This window comes from Corvus hawaiiensis, chromosome 23, assembly GCF_020740725.1.
Source record: "Corvus hawaiiensis isolate bCorHaw1 chromosome 23, bCorHaw1.pri.cur, whole genome shotgun sequence".
Lineage (NCBI taxonomy): Eukaryota > Metazoa > Chordata > Aves > Passeriformes > Corvidae > Corvus > Corvus hawaiiensis.
Genome location: NC_063235.1, coordinates 7,377,164 through 7,387,773, shown reverse-complemented (window position 1 = coordinate 7,387,773; position 10,610 = coordinate 7,377,164). Strand labels below are relative to the sequence as shown.

The following is a 10,610-nucleotide window of genomic DNA, read 5'->3' as shown; positions in this document are numbered from 1 at the left end:
CTGGGATCGAGTTAAGGAAGCTTGGGAACTCTGCAGGGAATGGCTGCAGGAGTGTTAAAGAAGTTCCTCTTCCACATCCACACCCTGAGCTGCTGAATTATTTATTTCAGCGTGGCTTAGGCATTAGGATCAGATGGATGGACCCTGATTCCTCACAGCCTGGCCCTTGCAGTAACAGAGTAGCTGAGCCTCCTCCTAAAACTACGCAGTAACATCCAATACTCGCTGTTCCTGTTTCCCTCCTTGGGGTTTCGCTGTTCCATTGCTCTTCCCAAAGCAGTCCTGCAGTCTGGGACATTTCCCGAATGCTCTGAGCTGCGATACTCATTAATAAAACCTAAGCCAGGAGCTGCTGTTAAAGAAAAAACAAACAAACGGCTGGGGAAAAGTTTACCCTATGGAAAGCTGTCTGCAGAGCCTGTTGTGCCTGCAAGGCCTTGCTTTCGCAGGAGGTGGGCAGGGGCCCTGGGCAGGTGAGGCGCTCCGGGCTCTGCCCTCCGGCTGGTGGCAGCAGCGGAGCGGCTTCTCCAGGTGCCTGACACAGGTAGGGAAGACAAAAGGACCTTCGCGACCCGTCACCGTCCAGCGCCGCCCTTCCCGGTCTGCGGGGGCTCTGCCATCACCACGAGGATGCGTTCGCACGGTTTGGATCCCAGCGCTCCTGGTGGTGCTCAGCGCTTCCCTACGGTGGGCACCGGGACATGGCCACGCTCCGTGGTCCCCAGGGACTCAGAGCAGGGGGGGCTTTGCCTTCCTCAAGCCTCGAGCAGCTGCTCGGAGCCCGCAGGGTTTATCCCAGGGGAAGCTGCCTTAGGAGGCAAAAGGGTGCTCCCGATTCACCTTGGCCTGGGGACGGTGGTGGCAGGGGGTGTTTGCGGAGGACAAGGCCGTCAGTGAAACACCTTCTGTTCCGCTGGCCGAGGGGACGAAGTCCAGGGGCAGCTCTGGGATCAGCCACGGTTCACAAACACGGCCCCGGCCATTCACCTCCTCCACAGGGTTGAAACAGCAGGGCCCATTCTCCCAGCGCTGTTTGCCTTTTCCTTGATCTCCCTGAAAGGCCGAGGGACACTCCTTCCTCCCAAAATCTCTCCCCCAGCTTCCCTGGGGGTTCCTGACACTGCCTTTCCTCTGTCCTCTCTCAGCTGCCACCAGAACCAGCAAATCTGGGATTTCCCAGTTATTACCCCAAACGCTGCCGTGGCTCACACCAGCCTGACCCTGCAGTGGCCGAGGACAGAAGAGCCCCGGGATTCTGGGAACACTGAGGGAGCTCTGCACTTCCAAAGGGCAGGGACTGCTGCTCCCACCATGCTCCCAGATCCAGGAGCTGCCAGGCCAGCCTCAGGGTTCTGGTGCAGGACACAGGGTTGAGGAGGAAATGGGGAAAGAACAAACCCACAGGTTGGGCTTGGGGTGGTGCCGTGGACTCTGCTGGTTTATGGCTGCCCTGGTGCCTGCCCGTGCTTGTCCCTGAGGAGGGGCTGGCAGAGGGATGCGGATCCTGCTGCAGGTGCTGGGCCTGGCCCTGCTCCTCCCACACCAGCACCTGCAGGGAGCAGCAGCAGCACTGACAGAGCTGAGAACGGGGTGAAGCTTGTCACACCCCAGAGCAGCTCAGCCCTCCCAGCTCCCCTGTCCCACAAACCAGGGTTCAGTGCAGACAGGCAGGCAGCTCATTCTGGGGCTAAAACCTTCAAATCCAGCATAGTCTGGCTCTTTTTATGAAAATAGGAGATTCTGCTCTTTTTACCGGGGCCAAAGCACAGACAGGCAGGTGTGTGTAGGGTAATTTGTAAGACAAACAAGCAGGAATATCTGGGCCAGAGCACTCCAGAGGCAGCTGCCCCAGTCTGGGTCCTTGCTCACCCTCAACGTCACTGCTCTGCTGGGTGGGGGCTGCTTTTTAACCCCAAGAGCCTGTAAAACTGGGAGGCTTCAAGCAAACAGTGCTCTGCTGCTCAAAAACCCCACCACGCCAGGTGCTGTGCCAGGCTGGACTTTGCCCAAACAGGATTTTCAGCCGTTTGTGCCCATCCCTCGGGGAGGAGGTGGAAATGTTTGGGGGAGGCAGAGGGAAGAGCCACGGCAGCAGGGATCTGGGATAGAGCCCAGCATTTCCTGACACTCTCCCTGTTAGCTCGGCATGAAGGAGCCCCGGGGCAAGGGTGGCTTCCTGGCAGGGTCATGGTCATGTGCTGCTCCATGGAGCAGAGCCTGGAGCAACCACCCCTGGGCAGAGCTGAGGGTTTGAGCTGGGAATGGGGGTCAGCAGCGCTCCTGAGCAAGACACAGCTCCCACTGCCACTTCCTGAGGGAGGGAGATCAGTCCAGAGCTGGAGAGGTATTCACAGGCAGCTGCAGAGAGCACAAGCACAGGAGCCCCCTTGGCACCTCCTCCTTCTCCTCTCAGCCTGGATCCCAGATCCCTTCTGCCAGAGAAACCACACGCTCTGCCCGAGACATTCCACTTGTGTTCCTTTATGTTGCACTGCAGTTTTAACAGAGATAAGAACATGCAGAGTGATGCCACTCGTCAGCGGGAGCTCGCACAGAACGCGGCGATGCCCGTGGTCGCCAGCAGGGAGAGAGGCTCTTGGGAAAGAGGCAGGAGACACTCCCAGCAACAACAGCATCCCCTAAGCCCCCCCACAGCCACAGACTCTCCAGCCTTTCCTTGCTCTAGGACAGCAGGTTGACCTCTCCAGCTGTGCTGGGAGCCCTGGAGTGCTCCAGCTGTCCCACTTCTGGCACAGGAGCGGCAGCAAGGAGAAGCAGGGTCTGTCTCTACTGCAACAGCTGTGCTTTTAAACTGCTGTTTTCCCTTCCCAAGAAGGCAGAAAAAGATTTATTTTACAAAATAAACTGACCCTTGTTTTTGCAGGAGAGCAGGAGGGAGTAGAGCTCAGGAGTATCTGTGCCAGTGGCAGTGTGGATGAGCAGCTCCGCGCAGCCCAGGGAAGCGAAGCAATACCTTAAGGATTTATCCCAAAACCTCTCAGGTCTGGCTCTCTCAGCCCTAAAAACACCCTTTTTTGCTCTAACCCCTCCTTCTCTCCTCACTGGCCCTTGGGAATTGTGGCAAATGGCTCTGTCTGGAGCACTCTGGCCCTGCCTTCTGCTGCACGGGACGCTGAGGGTGGCTCCGCGCAGGTGCCTCCGCAGCAAGCTCGGGTGGGGGGATGCTGGAAGTTTTACTTGCCCAAGGTGAGGAATATCCAACCATACATATCCTGCCCCATTCAACGGGCTGACTGAAAGAGGGGGGGGAGAAGGGGAGAGCTCAGTTGAATTTAGCCTTTGAAAAGTCCATTTCTGGATGCTGTTCCATGAACCTGCAAGGAAAACAGAGTTTGGGTGAGTCAGCAGGAGCCAGCTCTGTTTGGGGAGGGAAGGATTTCTGCTTCCTGCACTGTGGAGTTTTGCTGCAACCCCACAGCCTCCACAGCAGGGAGGGTTCTGCTGAGCTCCTTGGGACACATTCCTTGGACTACAAGCACCTTGTCCTCGGGTCAGTGGGAGCAGCACTGCTGCCAGCCTACCAGGTCAGCAAGTCCAGACACACGGGAGTTGTTAATTACCAAACACACCCCCTTAACTGTTACCTCTGGGCTGGGCACGTAGCAGCCATGACACTGACTGTGGGGCAGAGGGGAGATGGTGAAGGCAGATTAGGATTGAAGCTCCAGCCTGTCAGCTGGAGCTTTACTGGGAATATGGGGAATATCCCAGTGCTCTGACAGTAAAATCTCAGGGAAGACATGACCAGAGGAATCTGGTTTCAAACCAGGTGCAACAGAGGGAATCACAGAATGGTTTGTGTTGGAAAAGACCTTAAAGGTCATCTTGTTCCAACCCCCTGCCATGGGCAAGGACACCTTCCAGGGACTATTTGGACTGAGGTTGCCACATCAGGAAGTCCTGAGGGCAGTGCCCTGTGCCCAGGAGTGCCCGGTGCACACAGAGGCTCCTCTGCTCTGCTCCCAAGGGACACAACACATCACAGCCCTGTGCAGGACTCACACACAGAGTGAAGTAAGGGCAGCATGGTCTCCTCTGTGTTCCCATCTCAGGGTTTCCCCTGAAATGCCTCCACAGCATTTCCACTTCCAGGGGCATCTGTGCTGTGAGGATCATGTCCTTGTCTGGCAGCCAGGAGAGCTCCTGGCAGAGATCAGCACCCACATGGGTGTCACTGAGTCTCCTTTGCCCTGGACAAAGTCTAAACTTCCTCTCCATCCTCTGCCAGCCAAACTTCCAGAGCATCAAACAAGTGACCCTGCCAGGGAGGTGTCCTGGGGGCAGAGGGAACTTCCCACCCCACTGATCACCAGGCACTAGGGAAGCCTGGGCTCTGCTCTGGTCAAAGCCACTCAGCTTCACAGAGAAGCTCTGGCACTACAGATAAAGCCAAGGGAAGCACAGAGTCAGGTCAGCCACAGCAATCCTCCACCCAGGGATAAGGTGTGGGGCTGCGCTTCCTGAAGAAGCTGCATGACCCAGAATTACCTCCACACCTTCCCAAACGGCCTTGGAAGCTCCAGGAGTCATTTCCCTGCCACAGGGCATTTATGCCAAACAGGGCAATAAAGCCATAAAAGCGGCTTGGGGACAGCTGTCTGGGGGCAAGTGGAGGGAGGGGTGATTAGCTGGGCTACCGAGGGAGATTAGACACCAATTAAGACCATGTTAAAGTTCAGCAGAGATGGCACCTCCAGTTCTAAACTGCCTTCTGGACTTGAAATCAGCAGATTAAGACAATTCCAGAGCTAGGCCATCCCCAGATTTTCCCATTAGGCTTTCTAGCCCCTCAGGCTTTTACAGACACTGGTGCTTGGCCAACAATACAGTGACTGTGCAGATGTGAGCATGGGTAGGACTGAAGGCCAAGCTGCTCTCTGTTCACTGATTTGTGCCAGAGAGGAAGAGGAGAAGGGGCTTGGGAAGGCAAAACCATGCAAAGGAACGAGCTGTACCCACTTTTTCAAAATATCCTGCTTCTTCTGTTCATCAGAGGTGGGCAGGCCCATGGATTTCTGTCGTTGGTCATACATCATCTTCTCCACCATGCTGCGAGTTTCGCTGTCCAGGTCTGACAGCTGAAAGCAAGATCCAAATTGGAACAACTCTGGGCTCAAGTGAGGTAATTTCTGAGCAGGCTCCATCCCGTAAAACAGGAGAAATCTTACCTTTGAGTTCTCTGGATTAATTTTCTTGGTGTTGATTTCTGGGTCTGTGGAGACCAGTTTGTTCCACCACTCCATCTTGTTGATCTAGAGGATGAAGAAGCAAAACCAGTTTATTTTTCTTGGACTTGTTCTAGGGTTTCTAAGTCTCAGTCACAGGAAAAAAAGGATGGAATCAAACTTTATTTGGCAGTTTTCCAAACATCAGTAAAATCTGAACATAGATGAAGAGTATTTTTGTTTCAAACGACTTTAGGCAGCCTAAATTTTCACAGCTGGGAGATCTGAGAGAATGTCAGATGTCCTGTTTGGCATGACATAAATGGGATTACAACAAACCATCTGGAGAGGCCCAGAGGGGACACAAGAAGGGACAAAAGAAGGTCTGTCCCTGGATTTTCATGTCACTAACAGATGTCAAAACACACTAAGGGACAACTTCAAAATGACTGATTTCCTTCCAGCCTTTCCTGAACTGCTGAGAAATCCATTGGATATCCTGGAATAGCACAAAATTAGGCTGAAGATGGGGGAACTTAAATACCCCACTACCAGTGACACCACTGCCACTGTACCCAGGACAACCACGGCGGTTCTGTTTCAGCTGAGAGCCCAGAAGAGGCAGCCAAGCCTGAATCCTGCCCAGCCCATCCTGCTTTACCTTCTCCAGGTGCACGGTGACTGTTTTACCATCCTCAATGAGCCAGGAGCTCTCCTCCACCTTGACCTCATTGAAGAGCTCCCCATCAATGACAGGAGCATGGCCCTTGAGGCCAACCTTGAGGCGGCGCCTCTGGATGTCGACCACCACGTCCTTGCCCTTCAGCCTGAAGCTCACCTTGAAGGGGATGGCCAGCTGCAGCAAAAAGGAGCAGATCTGAGGAGCTGGGCAGGGAAATCCCTCCTTACCCTCCCATGCTGCTGTTCCAAGTGTTCCAAGCCTTTGTGCCTTGGTTTCACCGGAGTCAGACAGAGCAGGGACTATTTTCCTTGAGATTCTGAGGGAGCGGGAGGTGAAAGGAAGGGACCATAAAAAGGGAAGCAGATTTTAATGCCTGGTTAAACCAAGACCAAAATCTGGCAAACTACAGCTCCTGGTAATTTTACTGAGTTATGAAGCTCTCCCCCAGCTACTGAAACACTGCTGTTTCCAGCAGACTTCCAGAGGCAACTGAGACACAGGGAATTGGCTTCATCTCTTACCAGCACCCGCTCTTATTGCCTCAGATTCCTCAGATCCTGGTCATAAAGCACTACTTACATCCAATTCTGAAAGAGTCTGTGTCCATCTATAATTTGGAAGGTCAGCTCCATTGCCAGAGTTGGGTTTAAGTTTTCCTTTATCCTTCTCATCTTCCTCTTCATCATCTGTTCCCTAAGCAGTTCAAGTGTAAAGAAAGAAGCTTTTCCAGTTTCCACTGTAACAACAGTTCTCAGGTTTTATAAGTATTGCAGGTCAGTTGTTAGTATTTTATATCCACTTAAATTTAGCCCAAAAATGAATAGCTGCTTCTGTTAAAACATGACTACAAGAAAAAAAACCAAAAAGCCCTCTGCACTGGCACATTTAGGAATTAAGTGTGTATTTTTTAAGCCAAATTTTCTAATTTGTATTTTTAAAGTGTGTATTTTGGACAGGGCTTGGAGCAACCTGGTGTACTGGGAGGTGTCATGGCAGGGGGTGGAACGGGACGAGCTTTAAGGTCCCTTCCAACCCAAACCATGCCATGATTCTAAAATATCCCCAGACGAGTTTTACCTGTTTGTTGGAATCTGAAGATTCACCTTCCTCCTCCGAGGGTTTCACTGGGACACCGTTACCCTGCCCTTGTGCCTCTTTCTTCTGTTTGAAAAGAGAAGGAAGAGAAGGACCACGCTCAGCCAAGAGCTGGCACTTCGTGTCACTTCCTGAGCTGGCACTAGATGGCCTCAGCCTTTCAGCTCCAGCTGAAGAGCACCACTCACTGCATCCCACACTTCGAAAACAGGCAACTCTCAGCCCTTAGAAAAGGCACAGGAAAGAGGTACTGCCAAGGGGAAGATTCCCTTTGTCCTCCCACTTGGACAAAGAACGAGCCTGGGCCGTCCTAACCCCTCACAGCCACGGGGAGGACAAAGGTGCACCTGCAGATCCCTGACACGGCTCTCACCTGGTTGATCTCGAGCTGCAGCCTTTCTGCCTCCTCATCTGTGAGCTCCTTGATGCGTGGCTCGTTGGCCTCCTGCCTCTCCTTGGCCAGCCGGGCAGCGCGCTCGGCCTTCTCGCGCCGCTCGGCCTCCTGGCGCGCCTTCTTCTCCTTGCGCTCCTTCTGCGCCAGCTTGTTGTGGTGGCTGAAGGCCTCTGTGATCAGCTGAGGGACAGGGACACAGGGGGTTAAAAAAATAACATCCATTTCAAGCCTGAACCAAGCCAACGTGGTCTCCTGAGGAGCATGAAAACACCTCTTAGGTTACACAGATGTTGTGACTTTCCCCTTCATCTTCACTCGGTTTTTTTGACTGAAAATCCAGAGATTTTTTTCAATTCAAAAAAACAGAGGAGGAAGTGAAAAGAGAGGAGAAAGAGAAAATTCAGAACATTTAAATGTAGCCCTTGCTAGTTACACAGGGAGTGTGTTTCCAGGAGGTAACACTGAAATAAAAATTCTCCACTCATTTTGTCCTTTGTGCAATTCCAGCAGGGTGAGCTGATGCCCGACCCAGCCACCTGAAGCTACTCCATACATCCAGGACAGCTGGACACACCAGATCCAACTTTTTTACCTACTTCTGACCTTTCCCACGCCTGGGCTTTTCTCCAGATGGAGCGTCAGTGCCATGATTTAGAGGAGAAAAGCTTGAAACACCCCTGCGTTTTTACACTGAGGGGTGAGTTCCTCCACAAATCTTTTGTTTCAGCCTCACTTCCAATTCTCCAAAGGTTGTTGTGACTCTGGGAGGCAAAATCCCAAGGTCTCTGATGCCAAGGGCCGCGTGCTCAGCGGGAAAGCTGAGTACACAGGCAGAGAGCCAGAGAATTGCCCCAGGGTCGATAAGGCCGGGGTGCTGTGCAGAGCAGCACGTAGGTGAGCTGAGGTCTGCCCCAGAAAATAACAGAGACAGATCCTCAGAAAGGAATTAGAGGGGAAAAATGTATTTATATATATCACCTTTCTCTTACAGGCACAGGTTTGCCAAGGACAGTAGCCAGGCACTCTGAACTGCCACACAGGTGGGATCACACAGCCTCCAGGAACAGGGGGACATTTGCTCTCTACTCTTAAGAAAAATGACAGTAGGGTTCACCTTTCTTATTTCAGAGAATCACAGAATGTTTGGGGTTAAAGGGACCTTAAAGCCCCTCCAGTTCCAGTGAGGGCTCCCTGCAGGACCGGGAATGCTCCATCCAGGCTCCCCAGCCTGATCCGAGGGGCAGCTGCATGTGCAGAGCCGAGGACTTTGTGCCTTTTCTGAGCTGAGCAAACAAGGTAACCCGGGCTTATCACCTGCTGTGGCACCGTTAAGTCAGTGTGTCTGGCAGGTTTGCTTTCCAAACAAGCCTTTGGCCAGAGCCTGGCAAAAACCCTGCACTGTGCCACCATCCCAGCAGGGAACTGTGTGCTCCTCAACTCGGACTGGGGCACCTCTGGGTTTCCTTCCCTCAGGAGCTGCTGGTGCCCACGTGTGCCCAACTGCTGGGAGCTGCTCAAGCAGGGGACTCTTGGCACGGCACAGACACGGGTGGGATGGAAGGAAGAAGAGTTAAAGGCCTGAGGATTTGTTTTTTACCTTCTCTGCTACTCCGTCCTCTCCCCCGGTGAAGAAATCTGTCTTCCTCCTCAGGAAGCTGAAGAAGGTGTTCACGAGCTGGGGCAGGGAACAGGGAGAGGGTGGAGAGAAAAGGAGCAATGAGGCCAGGTCACCCCAAGTCACCTCGTGTCTCTGGAGCAGCCTTTATCCTTTGTCCTCCCTATCTGTGGCTGTGGCCCTGGAATCAGCCCCGTGACCACTGCCTGAGGAAAACACTCCGTTGTGGAGATCCAGCCCCTGGATTCCCAGTTTGCAGAAGAGGCATTTGAGTGTTTGCACGAAGAAAGGCAGCAGTTTATTCTCAGGTCCTGCTCCCATACCCCGAGCTGTTATCTGGGGCAGGAATGGATTTACACATGCATACATACCTATATCTTAAATATGGATGTGTGTATATATATATATAGACCATAGTTTGCTGCTTGGCACACCTAAAAGCATGCCAACTCCTTATTTTTGCAGCTGTCAGGGATCACCAATGAATGAACCACCACCTCCAAACTCCCTCTGGAAACCTCGAACTTCTCCTTGACCTTGGCTGATCTTTATTTCCCAGGAATTCTGTCCCGTGGGTGTTTCAGTCAGAATTCTTGCTACAACACGAGGGGCCGTTACAGGACCATTTTTTTAAAAATTATTTGTGCGGGGGATGTGGGTGGGATGCTCCCACAGGCTCCAGCCCTGCTGCAGGTCAGCGCCTGGACGTGGAGCCGCCAGCCAGGGGCATCAGGGCGGGCACACCCCTGAGCACGAGGGGATCCCCGACCACGGGCAGCTCTCACGGGGCCGGTGCTTGCGCTGGGAGGGTGAGCGGGGGAGATCGATCCTGCCCTGTGGTGCTTTGCCCCGCTGTGACCCATCACGGGCACTGCCCGCGCACCCGGAACCCTCCGGGAAGGCCCGGGGGAGCTCAGGGAAGCCCGGAGGCGCCGGGGCCAGGGGGCGAGGCCACGGTGAGGGTGCCGCGGCGCCTCATTAACACCCTGCTCATTAACGAGCGGGGCAGGCGCTGCCGGGGGCCGTTATCGCCGCTCCGGCAGCAGCGCACGTGCGTCCCGTGCTCCACGTGCCGGGGCGGGGCCCGAGGAGGCCGGGCCGCTCCCCGCCCGCTCCTCTCCGTCCTGCCCCGCCCTCCCCGCTCCCGATCCCGGCGGCGCTACCTCGCGCACGCCGCCCTGGTGCTGCTGGGCCATGGCGAGCAGCATCCCGTCGAACCGGTCCTCCTGCTCCGCCGCCTCCTCCGCGCTCAGCCCCATCCCGCCGCCGCTCCCGCACCGGGCCGCCACCGGAACCGGAACCGGCCTCCACGGAAGCGCTCGCCCCTCCCCACCCACCAATCCCAGCGCGCCCCCGCGCCGCTCTCTTCGCCGATTGGTCACACGCGCTGTCAATCCTCCAGGAAGAGGCGGGGCTCGAGGCGCGGCGGGGTTGTTATGGCGACGGGCGGTGCGGGCCGCGATTCCCGGGACGGGAAAGGGGCAAAGGGGAAAGGGGGCCCCGGGCGTGGTCCCACCCTCCTGCCGGGGAGCTGGCAGCGAGAAGGGCGCCCTGAGCCTCCTTTTCTCCAGGCTGAGTCCCCCCTGCTCCCTCAGCCGCTCCTGGTACTCCAGACCCTTCCCCAGCTCCGTTCCCTGC

The 10,610-nt window shown here is 54.8% G+C and overlaps 1 protein-coding gene across 1 annotated transcript; it reads right to left on the bottom strand.

Moving 5' to 3' along the window:
* Nucleotides 1-2,465: 2,465 nt before the first annotated feature.
* Nucleotides 2,466-10,276, bottom strand: NUDC (nuclear distribution C, dynein complex regulator). Its single transcript, XM_048327149.1, has 9 exons — nucleotides 10,136-10,276; nucleotides 8,955-9,032; nucleotides 7,337-7,537; nucleotides 6,946-7,029; nucleotides 6,448-6,561; nucleotides 5,848-6,042; nucleotides 5,190-5,273; nucleotides 4,981-5,099; nucleotides 2,466-3,335 (listed from the first exon to the last, which is right to left on the bottom strand). Exons 1-9 carry the CDS (start codon nucleotides 10,229-10,231, stop codon nucleotides 3,284-3,286), a joined length of 1,023 nt encoding a protein of 340 aa, XP_048183106.1. The 5' UTR covers nucleotides 10,232-10,276; the 3' UTR covers nucleotides 2,466-3,283.
* Between the last annotated feature and the right edge of the window lie 334 nt (nucleotides 10,277-10,610).

Bases quoted from the DNA above. Each gene is read 5' to 3' on its own strand.
- NUDC (XM_048327149.1), bottom strand. From the start codon at position 10,231: ATGGGGCTGAGCGCGGAGGAGGCGGCGGAGCAGGAGGACCGGTTCGAC. The intron at 6,562-6,945 runs GTAAAACTCGTC...TGAACTGCTTAG, and splicing joins CTTCAGATTCCAACAAACAG to GGAACAGATGATGAAGAGGA. The intron at 5,100-5,189 runs GTAAGATTTCTC...TCTTGCTTTCAG, and splicing joins TTAATCCAGAGAACTCAAAG to CTGTCAGACCTGGACAGCGA.